At 37.8% G+C, this 22,307-nt stretch overlaps 1 protein-coding gene across 1 annotated transcript; it reads right to left on the bottom strand.

Moving 5' to 3' along the window:
* Nucleotides 1-1,021: 1,021 nt before the first annotated feature.
* Nucleotides 1,022-20,361, bottom strand: GASK1B (golgi associated kinase 1B). The gene is made up of 5 exons (XM_026120222.2): nucleotides 20,009-20,361; nucleotides 18,112-19,391; nucleotides 11,205-11,419; nucleotides 6,322-6,548; nucleotides 1,022-5,597 (listed from the first exon to the last, which is right to left on the bottom strand). Exons 2-5 carry the CDS (start codon nucleotides 19,106-19,108, stop codon nucleotides 5,390-5,392), a joined length of 1,647 nt encoding a protein of 548 aa, XP_025976007.2. The 5' UTR covers nucleotides 19,109-19,391; nucleotides 20,009-20,361; the 3' UTR covers nucleotides 1,022-5,389.
* Nucleotides 20,362-22,307: the final 1,946 nt, after the last annotated feature.

A 22,307-nucleotide genomic window follows, 5' to 3' on the forward strand; every position in this document is an offset into this window, starting at 1 on the left:
ATACGGTTTGGGTATTTCATGATACATTAAGAAGATACTGCTGCACTACATATTTTATTTTAATTATAGATCTCAAATGTTTGTATTTGGATAGTCTAGAGCCTCCCACGGAAATACAGGTGGAACACCTGGATAGTCTTCAGGGAAAACATGCAGATGATATTTGGAGCACACATATATTTGCCTAGAGAACCCGCATAGCAAGGTCTGTACCTGTGCTATATCTAAGGCAGCTCTTCTTATTATTAGTCACTCTCTTAAAATCTCCTTTTGACCTTAGAATTCAGTTGTCCAACCTCTGAGAATCTGGATTAATTTAACTGAAATAATCTCTGTTTTACCTGGAAATGGGATAATTCAGCAGAAGTATAATGATTATACAGAAATGTATTTGAGAGAATTTGGCCTGAAGTATGCAGTAATGTGAAAAAATAAATAATATTTTTATAAACAAATCAAATTACTTTTTGTGGGAAAGAGAGTATTTAAAGATATTTTACATCTTTGTGTTTCCTATTAGTCTCTTTTGGATCATGAAAAAAATGTAAACTTCAGAGACCAAAAATTCTTGAGCTCCTTTAACTCTGTGTGTGTCTCTGTTCCATGCAGATTTCAGTGTCTTTCTCCTATTCCTGTACTTGCTTACTGTCTATTGCCAGTTTACCAGTCATTTACTAATAATCCTATTCTGGCATCATAAATGGACATGGACTTTTCTGTTCACTGTTTTTGTAAGGAGCCATTCTCAGGATGACTAAAGAAGACAGTAAATACTAGTGCTGCTGAAACTAGAAGCTCCACTGCTATAGCAAAGCCACTTAAAAAAAAAGAGTTACAAGTCTCGTGAGTAAACAGCTAGAAAATGTTTCCACAGGAAGAGCTTCATAATCTGACTTGGATTGTTTCTCTAAAAAAGCAGTTTCAAGGCCATAGTTCTTCTTAAAAAGTCTCTAATGATCCACATATTACAATAAAATGTATTATCATTTCATTATTGCAAATCAGAGATCTGAACTGAAAATTCTGATGAAGATAATCATTTTATTTTGTATATGCCTGGACATTATATGACCACAGCAGCAGAGATAGCTGTCTAAACAATTCATTATTTGCAATATTGTTTTCAGCACTGATAATAAAAAGACAAATATGATGACTTTTAAAATGCACAAAATCCAAAAGAAAACTGAAATTCAATATCTAATGTAAAACTCCATAAAAACATCTCACAGTCAGTATCACTGTGTCGTCTGGCAGTTTAGCTCAGATTACAAACATATTGTCATTTTTCTTTACAATTGTAAGTAGAATACTTTTTATATCATACAGAAGTGTTAGCAAAAGGAGAGTTAATGCTTTGAAAACAAAAGTTGCAATGCATCCACAATAATTTTTGGTTTAAACTTCAACTTGTGTATATCCAGACTTGGACTTATGCTTGCAAATAATACAATTCTACATGTAAAAAGCAAATTGTATAAACCACTCACTCTTTTTTAGCCACACTGACTGCTTTATAGAAACAAGCTAAGGTTTATGTACCTGTACACGTATGTGTGCATCGCATACACATAAATGCATGAAAGTATTCCCGGAACTGCTACTGAAAGCTTGTCCCTTTATGTACCCTACATCTATATTTGCTATTTTGGAACCATGAAGTTTATCTTTAATATAATGCATTACAGAATACATATTAAAAAAAAAAGGAGAAAATTGCTCTCACAGTGCTCCACAAAAATTTTCATGTCCTCAGCTTCTGAAACATTTAAGATTATTGATTTGCTGGCAAGTTCCTGAGGAATTTTAAGGCATCTGTGCCTGTGCTACTTATATCAAGCTCTGTCTTCCAATGTTATGAAATCGGCAACCTCTCTTGACTTTCTTAGTAATTCCATTTTATGTGGTTCTGGCTTTTAGGCAGATTCAAGAATGACATAATCTTCTTTTCCCACCCACAGATTTTGGACTGCTGCCGTTGGTTACACCCTTCCGAGTAATGTGCAGCATGAATCTGTGCCTGATTCCCATATGCCCATAAATGGAAGGCAGCCCAGCACAGATGACTAAAACACAGTTCCTTGGCTCTCTGTCGATCTCCACCATAGGTAGAGTAAGGCTTCTTTGTTTTTTTCCTATCAATTAGTATTACTTCGGCTTCAGTGCAGGAATATCAGCCCAATGCCATGCTCTTTTAAAAGGAAATGGGCTGATTTCTCTATAAGCTTTAGTCCTTCTGCTGAGAGAACAGATATCTTCTTGAACAAAGTAGCAGCTAATAAACAAGCTATGCAAAGTGCTTCTTTTGTACTTTTTACCGAAACATTTCTACAAATGCACTTAAAAAGTACAGAATTTTGTCACTCTTCATTTTTGCAAAAAAATATATATGTATATACTTTGCTATTATGTATTCATAAGCACTCTGGCAGTCATACTTTCTATTATTAACAATGCTGGATTCAAGTACCAAGCTATACAACAACAGGATAAACATTTAGGAAAAAAGGCACTTTCCAGAGTTGGTCACCAGCATTATAGAACTAGAAGTAATTTACAACCCAGTCCTACCGCCCAGTCTCACACAGCCTCTCCTAACCTCCTGAAGACAATGGGAGCATTTGCGTGAGTAAGAAATATGGCATGTGAATGCAGCATAGCGAGTAAGGCCTCAAGCTATGCATACAGTAATGCGAAGGCACCATCAGAAGGTGAGAGCAGCATGTAGTGTGCTCACCTGTATGTCTCTGCCACTAAAAAGGTCTACCAATAACCACCATTAATTTCTTAAGGAAATTCATTTGCATGATTCCTCTCCAGAACATCCACTCTTTACACTTAGCTTTCTCATGCTTGGTGAAATTCTGTACCATTATCGTAGTTACTTGGACCTCCTAAGCTCTGGGTTACTGGGAAACAGTGTTCCTGCTGAGCTTCAGGGATGTGAGAGAAACTCATCCTTACTATGTGGCAATTACACCACAGCTTAGAGGACTGGCACTGAAACTTCCAGCCAAATGAAAAAGCATGTATCATGCTCAAGGAAGCACTAGTCCATGTCCACAGGAAACAGAGAAGAATGCATCAAGTTATCACCACAGAAATGGATGACGATGACTTAACCTGAAAACAAAAATATCTCGGTTTCTAATTTCTTCTCTTCTTGGGCAATTGGTCAAGTCTGATAATAACTGGGCAATATGAGAGGATGACTGGACATGAGGATGTGATGTCTAAAGACAGAAGAGAAGAAGCTAGAAGACAGAGTTCTCATGAGAGTTTTTTTCATGATCAGGTAGACTGTTGTAGCTTCACTTGGCCCTCTTCTGGCTAAGATCAGTGCAGCTGAGAATCGTGCCTTTATCTCACTCCTAGCATGTGTGATAATCCAACCAAACATGTATCTAGCAGGAAGAAAACTGAGATAGGCTAGAAAATGGGAGAAAATGATCATGACAGTCACCAAAGAGTGGAATTTATGCTAAATATAACAGGGAATTTCTATTTGAAATGGATCCAGAGGATTACTTCTTTTGCTAGGTTCTGGTCCCAATGCAAACTACAGTACTATTTTTGTTTCCATGGTACAAATTACCTGGCTAATAGGTTTTACATTTTAAAAAAGGTGTAATATCTAAATCCTATAAAATTTTACCTCAGTCTCACCAAAAAGTCCATAGCATTCTAAAACATGTCTTCTCAAGGCAATAGTTTAGTTCTAGGAAGTTTTTAAAATGCCAATGAATCTGGCCTTTACCGACAGAGTAGAAAAAAAGATTATCTAGATGAGCAAGCTCCTGAAATTTTATTAAGTATCCTTAGCTCGCCATATGATGATATCTATTGCTTCTAGTAATGCAATTATTGTTAATAGCTGTTCATATACTAAGAATGAGAATCTGTTTTATCTGCAATGGAATCGTAGTTGTTTAAGACATTAAATTCACCCACCCTCATTAACACACACACAAAACATTTTAGTTTCTCATAATGACAAGAAATCCTTTTACATAAGCACTTCTGAAAACATTTTTAAATGTTATACATCATATATTTTGTTACTATACATAAAGACAGGAGTAGCTATGAAAGAATATAACTTTTGTTGTTATCTGGAAAATTTACAGAAAATAAGAGTGTTTTTAAACAGGTAGGTAGAAGGTATATGTTATAATAGACTGTATCAGTTGATACTATATTTCTGGAGCAGCCATGAGACATAGGAACAACCTAAGTTACGCTATCTCAGATCAAGGCTGTGAATCCAAAGCGCTTATCCAAGGTTTTCTAACCACCTTAGCTATGGGAATACTTGGGGCAAGTCATCAGCTAGAATCATCACGCAGTGGTCAATCTTAATGGAAAAGCAGAAATTGCTGGCTAGAGCTGAGCAAACAGCACAAACAACATTTTCTGTTCTAATTTTTATGACCCATCCCTATTAGGTCTGCCTTTTGATAATGTTCTAGAAAATGATTGTCAAGAATGTTGCAAAACCAAAATATGTGTACACTCATGTAGCAGCATATTCAAACAAAGCTAAAGCTGAATTCCTACAGAAAGCTGGTTGTACTGAAGGATGATTCTGTGAGTAACACCCAGTTAATCAATAGCTGGAAAATACCAGATGATCTATTCACTCATCAAAACAGCTTGTACTTAAAATAGCACATCATAACAAGTGACTCATGACCAATTGCAGACTATACTGGACAGGTAGAAACTGTATTGATCAAATGAATTATCTGTTACAGCGTATTCTTCTCATGTTCCTAACTTTCTCTCATGTTCAATGGAAATATACCTGCTTTTAAAACAGCTAAATTTAGGTCTCAGGTTTCAAAAAATCAAAATGAAATAAAATAAAATAAGCTTTAGGAAATATTGTAATTTTAGTGTTCTTAATCAAAAAGGCAAACTCCTACACTAGGTATGTTTAAGCAGACAGATGAGATGGCAATTTTCATCAATGTGTTAAGTGCTGACAAATCTCTGTTCCCATTTAAATTTGCAATAAAAGTTTCACTGACTTGAATGAGGGAAGTTAGACTAATCCAGACTAATGTACTGAAAATTCTGCTGCTAATTCTGGAACAGTTTAACAAGAGGAGTCTTCACTGTGCATATTACTGCATTACTTATTATACTATTTGGTTATTTTTCATTTCATTTCACTGGTGATGTAGAACTGAGTTCACTGTGTTGAGTTGCAGCTGATATTTAAATGCTGATGCTTTTAAACCATGTAAGTTTTCTTATTTAAAAATAAGCTTGCAAGTTTGGAAAAATAAAAATTAAATAAGCCTATGAAGAAAATCAATTTTACTGTCAGTTTTTGTCTCATGTAATTTTTTTTAAAAACTGTCTTGCAGTTAGGAACAAGCATGTTTCATTCATTCATGGGTAATACTTTGGCTCCATGTGCATTTATATAAGTAAGAAGAATTTTGGACCTCCTTTCTATTACATCAATAAGTTTTTCAATTCCTTTCCTGCCTCCTTGGCTCTCCCAGTATACTTTGTCAAGGAACAAAGACTGAAGCAACTTCTCACGTAAACGCTGGCTCCTCAGCACTGAAACTGCAGATTCAGGGAATCTGGAAAAGCACAAAGAAATTCATTAGCTTTCTCATCACTCTGAATTGCAATATTTATGTTGTGGTCTAGCAATCAATTCCACGAATATAGACGGTGACTCAGCAAAGGAAGTCGATGCAAGCCTGACTATACACAACTGTCTCTTTTACATCAGTGAGATTAATCACACATTTTTAGACACATCCTCTAGATCTATTTCACAAGATGGGGCTTCAGCTGGTGATACTTATTCCAGCAACTTAATGTCCCATTCTGTTAAATTATAGTATGGTAACAGTGCAAAGTGCTTACAGAGAAGCTTTCCACGTTAGCAAGTTTACATTTGTGGAGTTCAGTTTTATCTGTGTTAGATCAGTCACACCTCTAAAGGTGCGCAGGGCACAAATCAGTTCTGTAATGGCCCAGCAACTTGTGGATGCTGCCAGTAATATATTAGAAGTGTGTTTAGAGTAAAAATAGTTAAGCTTTACTAACTAATTAAACCTCCCCACAAAAATGGTAGAAGAAACCTGGAGCTAATGCAACACTGACAATATAATAATACCTTTTAAGCAGCTTAGGGAGAAAGACAGGCTGCTTCTTCCCCTTCTGCTCCTAGAACCCAGGCACCCTCTGTGAACAGTGCTTTATTCCTTCTAAACGTTAAGGAGAGATTTTGCTTCTAACTGAAAAACTGAGAAAAATTTATCATCCTTTTTACAAAGTTAATAACTTAAAACTTACTCATTGATTCCTTGTAGTATTTTGAAGTCGAGATTGTCCTCGCTTCGGTCAAAGAAACCCTTATTGTCTATAAAAACCAAGTGCCTTTGGTCCTGCCTTCTCTGAACAATGTGCGTCAGCTCAACAGCATCTTGATCACTACATTTCAGCTTGAGTCCTTGCTGCACGCAGAAATCTTCTTTGAGAGGTCTGAATCCACAACAATTTCTGTCTAGTCGATTATAGATCTGAAATCAAGTACAGCAGAATGCCAAATGAAAACAATATCAAAGCATTTGGGGCAAAGTGTCACTAAAGGTATCTCTGACTAACACAGCTGACAGGAAAACAAGCTCAGAACAATTAAAACTTAAGTCAGCAGTGAAAGGGAGATAAAGACATGGCCCCCATACTTCATGTACCATTACAAGCAATTTTCCAGGCTGTATATTGTATCTGTTTTATAGCCATGATTTGTTATGTCAGTGAAACTTTGAAAGTATGGAACAATACCACTGTGTAACTGGACTAACAAGATGGTGGATACAGTTCAAGATTTTTCAAAAGGCTGTAGCTTTTTTACATTCTCTCTGCTGGAGTACAATAGAAATAGCACAGTCTAACGCACATGAAGAATCTCCATTTTGTGGACTCTATTAGACTAATATTACACAAAAAGAAATAATTTAAAAGATTAGTAGGGGAAACAGTAAAGCACCAGAGGCTACAAAATGCAAGAATGGAGCCTGCATTTATAACCTCAAAGAAGTCTCCCTGAGTTGCCCTGGGGTATATACTTTACATACTTTATATAGTCTAGACATCGTGGTCTAGACTATCGTTTCCCATGTGAACCCTTGCTTATTCATGGCACAGTACTCATTCAGGAAGCAATACATCTGATCTAACTTTAGTAGTGTAAATGTTAAGCATCTCTTCCGACCTAGTCATTTATGTATTTCCATCAACAATGGAAAGAAATAGGCACTTCCAGAGAAAAGGACGCTATTTTAGGATAATTGTCTAAAATGGGAAGGATAAATCACTCTTTGAAGGTCCCCTCTATTGACTAGTTGAGAGTAGATGCCTGAGAAGGTCAGGGCTCTGAGGGCACCAATGGGCCTTAATGGCCCTGAACAGCCTCACCTGGTCCCTCACTCATGCACCCTCTGCCCATGAGCCCACAGCACCATTTAAGCTCAGGCCTGGGCCCTTAGCCCTGGTCTGAGTTATGCTGGAGGTGTACCTGCTTCTTGTCTTGTTACTTGTTGATCCTGAATTGCCATTTGGGTTTCTTGGCCTGACCTTGGGTCTGACTTTTTAACTGGTCCTTGGCTGATGCTCCCTGGACCACTGGTGGGACCTGTTGCTGTCACCATGCTGCTCTGCTTGCCTGGCTCAAGTGCTGGGGCACTGTGCCCAGTTGGTGTGGGTACCCTCAGCTCCTGGCTTGCCTCCCCTTTGGGAGCAGCTCTGCTCCTCCTGATTCCTGGCAGATGTTTATAGAGGTAAGGTAGATCTAAAACTTAATGAGTAGCTAATCAATGGCTTTTATTTTTTTAATCCTTCTTGTTCACTGTATATAGCCAACTCTTTAAGCTGCTGTGAGTATGAAGATACTAATGTTCACATAGACAGAAGGCCTCCTAAAATTACAGTTTTATTTCTGTGATACCAGTGAAATCAGGTGTTATGACTGTTCTCCTGATACAAAACTAGGTGCATGTTGGTGCAGGTCACTTTTCATCAAGTAAAAGGGCTAGAGTTTGATTTTTTCTCAGGTGTGCAGCACTGTTGCCAATGGTCTTGGTGGCAGAGTATGTTTTCAATTGTGGAAAAATTCTGAGGAAAGGAATAGACTTTCTTCGTGTTTTGTTTTGTTTTTTGGTTTTTTTTGTTTTTGTTTTTTTTTAAGGCAGCATTCAGCATCTTCAGGTACAAGATTCTCCATTGTTTGTGGTATTCTATCTCATTGAATTTCTCATTCCACTCACTTCAAAGTCTGCCTGAAAAATTAAGCAGAGGCCCTACAAACAGGCTTCTTCAACATATAGGCCTAATTCATCCTCACTTCACTTCACTATGTGCACTAAGTAGATGAGATCATGTTCTTAAAGATAGCATCTTTATAATATCTTGCATTGCTACAATATTCATTCCATCCTGTCCTAATATTTAATCTTTATGTTGCAACCTTAATGGTTTATCATTGATTTTTATGTCATATATTTATGTATATAAGAGGTCCAAAACTAAAGAAGCTATTTTACTTATGCCCTTATTTTACCTGAGTTCTTGTACATGGCAAGTGAAGGTCAAATGTAAGCATTTTTCAGCCTACTTCTGTGTTTGAGTATTTGAAATTAGAAATTAGGAACATCTATTAAGGCCACCTGACCTATTCTTTTGACAAGAGCATGTTTAATAGAGAATATTTTTTTACCATTACTCTGTATTTTCAAATGATTCATGGAGCATGGATTTTCTCAGAAGAAGAATATTGCATGCTTTACCAGGTCACACTTTACACTGTAAAGATATTTTTCTTGATATTCAGCCCAATTTTTTTCTTTCAACTTCAGACTGTTATTCTCACTGATGTCTCCTTTAATCAACTTAAACATTTCCTCTGCCTCCTTGGTGTTTATACTCCTCAGAAAATTTAAGCCAGTTACTGCATCTCTGCAATAGTCACTGGTTAGGCACATTACACATGTATTTTAATCTTGCCTCATGAATCAGTTCTTATAAACTGCTGTGAAAGAACAGTAACTGACAGTTATCTGCATCATTCATTCTGATTTGATCTCAAATATACAGAGGAAAAACAAAAGAAAATACCCCATAGAAATGTATTCCTGTGAGGTTTTTTAATTTGTGGGTTTTTTAAGTATCTCTTTGCAAACAGTAATTTTTTTCTGATTCAGTCCACAAAGATTCCACAAGGGCTGTCCCTACTTTACTGATATATGCAGATTCTGAACAGGATACGGTAATTAAGTAAGGAGCTCCTGGAGCAATCTCTTAATTAAAGCTACTTTGATTTTTATGTATATAAATGTATGCACACACATATGCAAGGAGATGTGAGTAGGTTTCAGCCTTTTCCAGTCTAGAGGTACATAGATCAATCTGGCAATAACTATGGATAGGAAAACCTCCCTGTGATTAAAGCCATGCACCCCTTTCTCACAAAATCATCAAAATGTTAGATTTTCATTGAAAGCCAACTGCCTGGTGGTGTGATAGCAATTCAAACATCTGTATCCAAGAGCAGTATTTGCAAGACATTTAGTGAGCTACTCATTAACCAAAGCTTCTTAATGAATTGATACATAAAAGTACTAGAACACCGATGACTTTTAATGTTACACACTAAAGCTTGGAGAAATATCAGACCTACTTTCATCCCCACTTTCTCACTTTCTGGTAGGCATTCTTGCCTGGTAGGCAATTGGAGGTGTAAGACACTCTGGGGGTTACCAAATATTCTTAAAGGGTAATTTCTTTCTTTTTTTTGTTTTTTGTTTTGTTTTGTTTATTCCATGCATAGTCCAATCCTGTTACCTTATTTTATAATTGATCTCTCTCTCCTTCTGGCTAACAGGAGTTCTATTATGAGGTTTAAAAACTTCTCATAGAGCCCTTAAAACTAGAAGCCAGCACAGAACTCATGAAATCTTTTAAGCTGTTAAACAAGAAAACAATGGCATGAAAATATGTTAAACGCATTCTCTACTGTTCCTATAGGGGCATTACTATGTTTAGTATCAGTATAACCCACATATGACTTTATACCAGATTCCAAAAATTACTTACTCATAGTGAGACTGAAGATGGAGTCATTAAACAAGTGACAATCTATTTTTAGACGAGAATTTCATGCTCTATATTTAACAAGTCTACAAAAATATAACTCTAAAAAATGGAAACATCCATTCATCCTATAACAGAATTGAAAAGGGGAGGGACAGGCTATGCATAAGCAAAGTCATGATTTTTGCATCTCAAGAAATGTAACTCCATTAAAAAAAAGATGAATTATACGAACAATCAAATAGAGTGCAAATAAAGGTTCACTGTAGTTTTAAATACAAACAGCACTACATAAAGTAGTAAGTGCTGCAGGAGGCTCAGTCACCCAGAACTGTCTGGCAGGCAGGGACGAATTGAAGTAATGCAATATCTTGAAGGCATAACACTAACATCCAGTTGGGCAGTCCAGTTCATTCCTTATTAATACAGGGAGTGTGTTAATACCCTCCACAACTGTGGTAACTGTGGTCACATACCATTGGACAAACTCCTAGTGTGGTGTTATCTGGTGAGCTAATAATTATGCCCAATACCTAATTGAAGAAGAGCAGCCATGTTATTCATCAGTTACTGCTTTGCTCTTTCCTCATATTAAATCAAAATGCTAAATCACTTGCTAACTTTTTAAATAGAACTAACCAATACAACTGTTCTCTTGATTCGCATTTCAATTAACCAAAACGAAGCATCTGAACCCTTTCTCACTCCAGAAATTACACTAGAGATGGAGGTGGAGATGCAGGGAGGCATCAAAAACCAATGACTTTTGGTCATGTAGTTGAGGGCTAAGCTCTAGGAGAGGAACAGCATGCCCACCTCAAAGGTGAAGTAAACGGAGAACTTGAGACAAAAGCCTTTGCCTTCTCTTTCAGCAAATGAGGTGATCAAGTTCCTGACCTTTGTCCCTAATTATAAGTTGAGTTTTTAAGTTCTTCAAAATTAAGAAACCACCAGAAACGAGCTCAAACTGGGTAAATACATGTTTTCTCCAATTAAAAAAAGGAAATAAACTAAAGTAACTTTTCTAAAAGTCCCACTTGTGCTCAATGACTTTCAAAGGTGATATTTGCATTCAGTGAATATTTTACCTGCAGAAGAAAATCAAAGAGTGCCATCTTGGACCACTCATGATGATGAATTTCAGTACAGCCCCATTCAGCTTTGGGTATTTTACCATTCTGCCAGCATTTCTGCTTCAATAGTTGCTGGTATCTCCCCCACGTTAATCTCACTGAAGAATGGGTAATACTATCTGTTGGATTCAGTGTGGGATCCCAGAGAATGACAGGACAGGCTTGACTGTCTGAGAAAAGGAAAAATAGAATCATTACTATGTTGGAATAATGTCAGACTTGATCATTCTCTATGCATCAATAATTATACCATTTTACAGATGTTTTACAGAAGTGCCAGAAAAAAATCCAAGGCCTAATAATTTGACATCCTTTGGTTAATGTAGTCTTATTCCACACCTAAAACCAGCCACCATGGGAATGGAAAAGACAGACATGGTGAATGTCTTCAGTGTACAGAAGGTTTTCTCCGTTTGAAAAAAAGAGACGAACGTATAAAAAAAAACTAAACCAAACTATTAAAAAGTTGGTAGGTAGATTAAGAGCCTACAATGACACTGTGAATCAATGCTGTAATATTCCTCTGATTCCTACAAACTGATGATTTACGAAAGCTGAAAACTTGGCTCAAAGCTCTTCATCTGTGTGGCAAAGAGACTACAAATCCTGCACTCAAAGTGGATTTATTTTGTCATCTTTAGTATTTTAGGCCTATAATGTACGATTTCACAGCTCTGAGGTGATATATAGGAATGCTGGAGAGTGAGCTTAGCATGAATAAACACCTAGAAAAGTATTTTTATACTACCCTGCTATAACACACATGATATCTGTTTTATATAGCAGATATTTTAGCCTAATTCTATAAGTTCATATAAATATTCTGCTCTAACCTGCAACCATTAAGCACCTTAGTTCTGGTGAATTCAAATACTTGGCGTCTGAAGTTTTTTTTAATAGGAAGAAATCTCTGCAAACAACTTAAAATAAGCTTTCCCTATAAAAGAACTAATAAATATATGTTGATGATGTTGACTGATCTAAAACAAAGCTAAGACGTGATCTTTGCTCCTAATCAACAATGAATCATATGTAAAGATAGATCTTGTCTCTGGTGACAGAACCTGATAGACCTTGCACACAAGCAAGCAGAAATGTGATCTGCTTCATTAGGAAAAGCAGAGGGAAACAGCCTCCCCTCCAAAATCGGACAGTAAATTTCTCTCTGTCATGGCATACACATATAAGGTGGACCTTCTCAAACCAATCCAGCATGTAGCTCCACCAGCTCTTTAACTCTCCTCGTGGTTGTCTGATGTTTCCTTAGCAACCTAGAAGGTGTCTTTCTCTTAGGAACAGCAATCTCTCTCCATCCCATTATGATCATCAGTACTACCTTTATCAGCATCTTGCATCACCTTCTTTCCTCTGTTGAAAAGTGCTGAGAATCTCAAATCAAACTTCTTTACTGAGGAACCTGAATACAGATTCAGGAATCTGATTTGGGAAATCCTGGCTCTCTCCTCATCTCTCACTCTGGGATCTCTCACTCTGACTAGCTCCATCACTGATATTGTTGACTTTGGCCAAGCCAGTGCAGCTACTGGCTAAGCTGCTTTTCCAAGCTGCTTGCAGAAAGTCTATATAAGCATTAGGAAATTTTACTTGCACTCCAAAATTTTCTTCAGAACCCAAACTGATCTATTATTTTTATATCCCTAATAACAGCTTATACAAGTATTCCTGAACTTTTCCACAAAACAAATACATCAACAGTCTTCTAACAAAACAACATATCTTGCCTACCCAAAAGAGACATGACAAACAATAGTAACATAAATACTTCAAAAATATGAACAATATCTTGCCAATTTCCATTAAGATAAAAAAAGATTTTTTTAAAAAAGACCAAGGCTAAATACAGGAAATGTTTGTGATTCAGAGGAAATGGGAGCAAAAAAGATGAGCCAAAATAAAACCTTTCAACTTTGTAACATAAACTGCATTACAGGAATATGGAACAGCAGCTTCAGCAAAGAGCAGTAACTCAGACTGCTGACACTCCCAGGAAAGACATGAAGATGCTGAAAAACAACAGATAAGGGGTTTGATTAACAGTTGCATGAATTGGCTTTACCCCACTGAAGTCAGTGAAATTCTTCTGATTCAAACCTCCTGAGGACAGAGTTGAAGTTAACTGAGTAATGAAAAGTACAGCTTATCTATGAATTGGAGTTTGGTACAGCAGAGATCAAGGAGGTTCAGCACCTTTGAGAATAAGTTCAGTGTGTCCTGGTCGGTCTCTTTCCTAATCAGTCTTATATGGTAGTGCAAAGGTTTAGTGCTTTTCTGTCGCTGCAGCTGGATTGCTGCTCGAGGCTATCCAAGGTACCACGGCTCTCTGGTAATGAAGTACCCAAAGACTGAAATAACTCCTCAGAAACTCACCATAAGAAAAGTAAATATTAAGAGGTACCTAGTGAATCTTGCCCAGTGCTGGTTAACCTGTTTTTTTGCTTTTAATCTGCCATTTAGATACATATACCTAGTTGGGTACTGAAAGACAAAGATTGTAAAATTGTGTGGAAAAGATTTTCAAAACTGGTATTTTAACCATCTTCCTGGTAATTCATATGGATTTTTAAGCATCAAAATACTCCTAAAAACGTTAGGCCCATTAGGAGCCACTGACTCAGCGTATCCTAAGTTGAGTAAACTAACAGAGGTGCAATGTCACGTTGCTGAGGCTAGACTGCCCGAGACACTCAGGCTGCTACCTTCACAGTTGATGTATCACTACATAGCTTCTTCCACAGAGGCATCGTCTGAGACATCCGCACTCCACTGTGGATGGGCTGTATGCTTCTTAACTACACAGACGCTCTTGCAAATGTGACTCTTGCATATCTAAAGCATTTTCTCTAACTTTCTCACAAGAAAAGCATTTTCAAACATGTCTGAGAGAGCCTCAATAAAAAAAGCAAATGTTTCAAATGATACTTAAAGCTCTATCTCAAACTCATCATCTCTTGCTGTAGCACAGTACAGTTTACCACTGCCAAATTTTTTTTTTTTTGCCCACATGTCAGTATTAGGGGATAATTTAGTGTGGAAGGATGACAGGGACTGACATAAAGAGCACAGAGGAAGGAGAATTATACATAATAAAACATGGCTTGAATTTGAGAGCTTGTTTTAGGTCAAGTTTTGAGGGAGAAAATATATGGAACAGAAACAGAAGGCACAGAGAAGATAAGTCATTTGTTTTTTCCTTTCTTGCCTCTGTACCTTATTTGCAACTATTCTGTCCCGCATGCATGTGGCTGTCCAAATTGAGGAATGTGTGAAATGTGCATCAGTTGCTCTCTAGACTATGGACTGCTTTATTGTCTATACATGGAGTTCTTTACTTGGAAAAAAAAATACTGGGAATATAGCCTGTGGTACCTCTCTGAGAGGTACAACATTATGGGCATAAGTTGTTTCAGGTTGATAATCAGAACCTGAACAGATCAGTTGAAGCATTTTGGAACAATTTGAATGTATAAGGCAGTGTTAGTTTTCCTTATTCTTTGCCCTGATATTAATAGCTCCTAACATCTTTGCCTGCTTTTGCATAAGTTTTGATGGGCTGGTAAGGGCAGGCTGAGAGTGCAAGCTGTAACAGAAAAATCTATGGTTCCATTTATCATCATACAGGGGCCAGTAAAGCAAAACAAGTGTGATCAATAGAGCCATCTATCACACCTAAGCCCTGCATGTATTTGCACAAAACTAACCATGAAAGGTGTTACTCAAAGGAATAACTTCTTGCATGTTAAAATAAAAGCTGTTCTAAGCAAACAGCGGTTTTGATCTGCAGCTAAAAAAGCCCCACTGAACCGAGTATACCTGTGCTTATTCCTCTTGGCACAGGATCAACCATATTTAGCCAAATTCACCACACCAGAGAACTGTGGGTGCTGGGCAGCATGTGGGTAACTCAGTCCCGAAGCAAGAGGTGTAATTCAGCAAGCAGGTTTGTGCTGAGCTATGAAGCTTGGCCGTGGTGCGAGGATCCAAAGAGCCCGAGTCCCTCCCTCCTGCTGCCAGATGCAGAGCTGGGGAGCACCCGCTGCAGCTCATCTTCAACGGTGGCTCAGGCCCTAACATTGACATCGCCCTGCTCTGCAAATGCTGGTGCTGATCTAGAGACAACTTGTGCAGCCATTTTACTTAGCTTCTGTGCAAATTCATTAGGTTTGGGCTGTGCTTTCAAGCTGTGACCCCAAGCACGGTCACCTAAGTGAGTCTCTTCTGTTTCTTAGGTTTGGATGATCAAGTAAGGATTCTCAGGCCTTTGGTATTAATGTGACTGTCCCAGAACTGGAACACACAAGAGTCATCTACCACTTTCTCCATAATAGACAAGAGTTTTATGATAACTTCTTGTTCCTTTACAGGCCAAGCCTTATTTGTTCTTAGCCGTTACAGAGCTCACAAAATTCTTCGTACTTTGTATTTAGCATTGCTAATAACTAATATCTGCTTGCATATGCCCAGAACCATACTTTCTTAGTCTGTAACATGGAACTCTAAAAGGCTTCACCCATCTGTATTTCCCAGGCTTTTTATGTCTGGCCAATCAGTCATAAAAATATGAGTGAAAGTTACATGGATGGAAAAATCTGGCATGATAAAGTACATAAGTCATTTTAAAATCAGTTAACACTGCAAAGGGTTTACAATTAACCAGGGAAGGCCAGTAGACAGAAGAGTTGCATGCAGTATTGTGCCAGACTTTAAAAAGTCAGTGGGGGAATTGTGGGAATAAAGGAAGCCAAATTTGCATGGGGATTTACAAAGTGCTTCTTTGAAAGTGCTTTTGACAAAATGAATGACAGTTTTGAGAAGCCCATTTTTTAAGATTTTAATGCTACATCAAACATGTCTCATTATATCACATCACAACTGAGGCAAGCTAAAGGGATGTGTCATGGAGAGAGAGATCTCAGCCCAGAAATTGTGTACATACACATGCACAGTCTCTAATCCTGCATTGCTTTCTTTCCCATATGAATAATCATGATTCACACAAGCAGCCCTGTAAAAGCATTTGGAGTGCCCATCTAAACTCGGATGCATGTTACAGAAATGAACTTGTTAACTGTTCATATTGGTTTGAAGGACACACTTTGTTCATTTGCACAAAGATGTTTTCTAATAAAATATATAGTTAAATTAGGAGAATACGCTGAATAAATGCTTGCTAATGTTAATGAGCTCAACTACATAGTAGGCATCTGAGCTCCAGGATGTTTCCAGGCTAAAGGAATGGAGAGAGACAAGGTACAGTAACTGTTCCAAATTCTCTGTTCACCCTTTAGCTGGAAAAAATGAAATGAGACCAAAATAAAGAATGTTATTTCTCTTCTCATCACCTAGCAACACTCTTCTTGCTATAGGAACATAACCAGTTATGAGGAAAAGAGAATTAAAGAGAGCAGAATGACTCCCTCTGTCCCAGACAGCTCAAAACATGTTGAATGGTGAAAGAAGTAAGCAACACAATGCTCAATTAGCCTAATAGAAATTTTCAGGAGGCTTGAAGTCTGTCATCTGCACAGCCAGGCTGTGCAGAATTCCTCTAATTGAGGAATTCTACCTTAATTCCTTACAACAGCTCTACACCAATGTATCTTGTTCCTAAAAATAAACTCTGCCTAATGTATCTTCCATGCTCTGCAAGTATTAATAATACTCAAAAGCACCAAACCGTTATTCCTAGAGATTCATTCACATTGTTGTACAGGCTGCCAAAGGGAAGGTTTACAAAGCAGGAGCAAATCAGAGATCACTAGGTCCTCTTCTGGCTATCAGATTTTAGAAAGTAATTTTGGCTTTACTCTTTCTTTGAAGAAGTACAGACTAATATTAAAAATGTTTTGTATAAGCTAATTTCAGCAGCAAGAAATGAACAGCAAAAACAAACAGCTACCCAATTTAGCAATGTTTCATTAAAATATAACGTAGCCTTTTTGGATTGTGATTTGTGAGGTATAAAAATAGCAGTTAGACCAAAGATGTATTTAACAAGATAGCAAGGTTAGAAGTAGGCTTACTTCTATCTCACATTGCATGTCTGAAATCTATCTTTAATTTCAGTTTAGGACAAAAAAAAATCAAGCTTTTAATTGAAATCTGTTTACATCAGTCATGCTACAAGTATATTCCAATGTCTATTGTGTATATTTCTTTGTCCACATAATATATATGTGTAGATACGTGTAATGAGCCTCAAAACGTCAAGCAGGATTCACTGAGATATAGTAAATTTCTTGAATTATCAGGGGAGAGGGAAGAACTTTTTTTATGTATTAGTACCATCACAGCTGCATCCACTTACTCTAGGAACTCCCTCTACCTCTCAGAGTAGGTTCTCTGACTAAATACAGAACTTCTTTCCCACCATTTATTTGAGAAAGATGAATTCTTGTGCTCACTTTCAATACTATTTTGTTAAAGTGACATCTGAGAGAGGAGAGAACACTAAAAAATATTCAGAAATACCTACCAAATCACAGGATATTCTTCTGGCTTTTTTTTTACCAGTTTCACTTTAGTCAGTCTGTACAATGTGGTGCTACCTACAAATGACCCCCTTTTTTTCCTCATTCCAGTCCTTTGAGGAGAGTAAATTGTTATTGCTCTCAGCAATTCAGTTATCCTATTGGGTATAAACTTCAGGGTATTGCATCCCTTTGGACGGGACAATACCACTGCAGAAGTTATGTACAGGTATCAGCTTTATTCCCCTATAACAATAGGATTAGTTCTAGCCTAGCGGGAGTTAAAGCCTGCTGCTGTCCCACCGTTAATGTGGGAAGGGGAGGGAAACCTCAGCACCCCCATCTGGAAGCTGAAAATCATAGGAATGCATTACCTGGGAAGAACTCCGATTTCCTGCTCACAGAAGGTAAGCTCCTGTTTAGCCCCAGGATCCTATCCAAATGAAAGGCAAACACCTCACTCATGTCAAGAGGTCTTTTGATGGTGCCACAGTGCCCGTGATTACAAGCGGTTCCTGGGGTGTGGGAACCCCTCTCAAATACTACCAGGACGACGTTATGAGAAGGCACTTCTTGGATACTCTCTATTGGAGCATCTGCCAGCATACGCATGCTTAGGATGTCATCTTTGCTCAGCCAAGAGGGAGAGCTCTTGCTGTAAATCCTGATGTTACTTTCCTGAGCCTGGGGCTGTGCCTTTATACCTCCAGAAATCCCCCCAGGTCTCCAGTGACCCCTCCCCCTGATTGCCATTTTTTTATCCCTGTGTTCATTCAGTTGGTGCCTCTTCGTCTCCGGAGCTATCGCTGCTCCCACTGTGCCTGCAGCACGCATGGCCCTTCCCCGTTGCTGGACAAAGGTCTCTTCTTGGCCAGTGAAAGTAGCTTTTGGAAAGCGCTGCCCATAGGACAAAGGGATGGCATGTTTCTTCCTGCGCTTTGGCTTCACGGTGCCTCTGATATTGGCAGGCTTGCTGCGCTTGGACCGCAGGGTGATATAAACTACATTGGGCGGCACTGAGGTCCCATTGCCACCCAGCTGGGGTTCCTGGAAATTGGGTGGTGATAGGGTGCCATCCAGTGGGATGCCCAGAAAAGGAGTTTGGGCTGCATCTTGGAGACTTCTGGAACGGGTCTTTGAGTGTGCTCCTTTGTGCTGGGGTAAAACGTGACCCACTTGACTGACGAGGAAGCCCAAGTAGATCACGCAAGCCATGCCCACTAGCAGATTCCTCCTTGTCCTTGGGCGCCTGCAAGTCCAGAGCCTCAGCACTCGTGGTGGGCACAGGGGGCAAATTAACCAGTTCTTGGTTTTCCCTGGCTGATCAAAGAAGGTCATTTCTCTAGCAAATCCACATGATGAAAACAGCATAAAGTCTTCAGTACATTCCAGCCAGGATGATGATGCATGATTTCCCTTCCCCGATTTCTACTTCTCCTTTTCCAAATAGCTTCCAGCATGGGTGATGGACAGAGGCTACTGATAATCCTGGGAATGTGTTTAGTACTAAGGATGCTGACACTCCACCTCAACAAGCTGTTAAATTCTTATCAGCCACCACAGGAGAAGTGATTGGCTTCAGAGAATGAATGGAGGCAACTACGTAAGCAAAGTTTACTGACTTGTGGTCTAAAATAGCTGAAGTTCTCTGAAACTGCCAAAAAGAAAAGAATTAGTAGGAGCATTTCATTATTCACATAAGTAATATGGCATCTGTGAATCTAATGTCTAAGAGGCACAGAGAAGTTCTAAATGAGACAGCCAGTATGCATCCAGAGATGTGCTAGTATACATCTTTCACTTTCTAATTACAGTTAATTAATTAAATACCAACATCATGAAATACAGGCTTAATTGGCAGTCTCAATTGTATTCCAACATTAGCAGAAAAGCTTGTCAAACCCAGATCATCATCAACTCTTTTTTTATGAGACAAAGTCCTCACTAAACCTCATGGTTTTTGTTAATGATGTAAATTATACTAACTAACCAGTAACTATAGCAGTTTAATATGCACATATTCACAAACTGAAGAACATATTAGCAGTGCCAAATTTCCCTGGTTTAATAGGAATACAGCTCATACACTTCATAAGCCCAAATTAAAGATGAAAGATGGTTAATCTTTACAGACTTGTGAAGCCATAAAATAGGATCTGGGCTATAGTTTTTCAAACAAAATGACAGTGGCTTATACATCCTCTCAAAGAAACAAAGACAGAGTAAGCACACATTGTATACTTCTTACAAGAAAAATAAAAAATCTCTTACCTATTCAGCTTGACTCATCCTTTGTTCTGGTAAATTCCTTAGGTTAATACAAATGACTTAGTAAAAGCTGACGTTCTCCAAGTATTCTAGCACATATTTCATTTTTAAGTATGGTCCACATTTTAGTTATTTCATTGCAAGCTAAATACTGTTAGGAAGCTAACTGTACTGAGAGGTTGTTTGCATATGAACTGCTATAAACTTACATGAACCTCACGTTATAAAAAAAAAAAAAGAAACTTCTATTTTAAATTCTGTAATGAAAAGTCCTGTGAAGTATGTGCCTTCTAAAAGTACATTCCATCCATTTCTAACTCCGGAGGGCCCTCTAGTGTGCTGCATGCAAATGTACTGAAGAAATTCCCATTTTCTACACTTAAAAAAAAAAAAAAAAAAAAGAAAAAAAAAAAGAAAAGCCCTTGGAATTTTATAGCATTTGAGAATCATATATTCTCGTGTCAAAAGCGAAAAACAGCTAGCGGCTTTTAGAATCTCATATGAAATATGCTGTTAAGCAACTACAGAGTATGCTTTCTATTTGTGCTTTCCAAAATGAGACGTAGCATTGTCACTATACAGATGGAAAACTTGAGGCGGGGAGAAGTTAAGGGCTTGCGCAGGATTAAACAGTGAGACAACGGCAAAGCTATGACTTCTGACTTCTCGCTTCGTCTAAGTATAAAATAATCAAATGTACATGTTTGCTGTAATTCAAATTAATAGAGAAATTCCCAATTCCATGATTAATACCAAGGGAAATTTATCACTAAGGAACTGGTTTATGTTTCACATGGGTCCAACTTAAGTTTATAAAACTCCATATGGGTGGATTTCTTTTCCATTGGCCACCACTTTTCTTCACTCTTTGTCTAAAATGTGTACTGTGGAGTTAAGAATTCATGATACCTGCCCACCATCACAAAAAGAGCCTTCATATTACCTGCTTTTTCCAAAACTAGTTTCTCAGGGAAAAAGGGATTGTAAGAAATCTCCCTGGCCACAAAAGCTCTTCTCTCTTTTCCAGTTCAAATTTGACTGAAGGGATGTTTCCCAAACAGGAAAGATAAATTCAAGCAAACTCTAAATTGAAGCGTATCAATAATATTAGCACATATGTGGCTATTGTTGCTTAACAAACCCCTGTTACATTGTTTTGCACTTTAAAGGAGTTGCCAGAGATGCACATTATCAGACTCTGGGGGCTCCCTCGAAAGGAGGGGTGGTCATTAGCGAGGAGCACCAGCTTTTTCTGGCCCATTTGACCAACACAGCACTATAAACGGCTCACAGTGAGAGCTATCTCCTATATTCCAATTACTAACAGCACAGGGTGCAAAATATCAGCAAAGTCACACAGCTAAAACCAGAGAAAATAAGGGTAAATAGGTACTGCAACCTGACAGTAGAATTTCATGCATATTTACATATAGGCATGCAGAAAATATCTGAAGTGCCTAAGATATGCTCATACCTTTAAGGATAAATAATGCAAAGTAAATAGCTCTCTCAATTATACCTTCTGGATTCTGTGTTGACTTACAGTGATTTTGACAGCAAATAATTCAGCAAGAAGCTTTTACTCCACTATATTTCTTTCAAATGTCTTAGAGTTATTTCTATTTTCTCACCTTATATTGCTATTGGCACTGAGTCGCTTGGGTTAAATAAGTTATTACGCTGTTTTACAATGTGCAGTTCTTCCATGTAGACACTACCATTACCTGACCATTACAATCAAGCAGTGCTGAAACCCAGCCAATTTAAGCTACTAGCAGTTTCTTTCGCTATAACATTTCTAAATCTTGTAACCTATACAATCTTCCTACTATAACTCTTTAAGAGATTATTTGGAGGGGGGTATAAAAGGGTTTGGAGTAATGTTTTTCACTCCTGATTTCCTTTGGACCCTAGAAATTTAAATATGTGGTCCCACTGATGCACAATGTTGACTGTTGAGTTTTCTTGAAGTTTTTAAAATGTGATTATAACAATAATATTTCCTTTATTTTTCATGTTCATAACAGGTAACTCATCCTTTAAATGTTGTACTGCTAAAGTTTTTGGAGTGGAAAGTGGCTGGAATTCAACAAAATTGGAATATCCTATAAATGGAATATCCTGTTAATTTAGGAGGTATTTGCCTCTAACTTTCATATATGGATCTTTAAAAGATAACATATCAAGAAACATTCCTTTTTTCAGCTCTGTGATGTACAACCCCACCACCCTACTAGATTTCACAGAATAATCAAGGGTGGAATGGCTACGGATTGGTTTGGAAAACAAACATTTCTTTGTG

The sequence above is a fragment of the Dromaius novaehollandiae genome, chromosome 4 (genome assembly GCF_036370855.1).
Source record: "Dromaius novaehollandiae isolate bDroNov1 chromosome 4, bDroNov1.hap1, whole genome shotgun sequence".
Taxonomy (NCBI): Eukaryota; Metazoa; Chordata; class Aves; order Casuariiformes; family Dromaiidae; genus Dromaius; species Dromaius novaehollandiae.

Excerpts from the sequence above, each read along its gene's own strand:
- GASK1B (XM_026120222.2), bottom strand. The coding sequence starts at position 19,108 with ATGCTGTTTTCATCATGTGGATTTGCTAGAGAAATGACCTTCTTTGAT. Across the intron at positions 11,420-18,111 it reads GAAATCGGAGTTCTTCCCAG|ACAGTCAAGCCTGTCCTGTC; the intron begins GTAATGCATTCC and ends TCCTTTTCTCAG. Across the intron at positions 5,598-6,321 it reads ATACTACAAGGAATCAATGA|ATTCCCTGAATCTGCAGTTT; the intron begins GTAAGTTTTAAG and ends GTGCTTTTCCAG.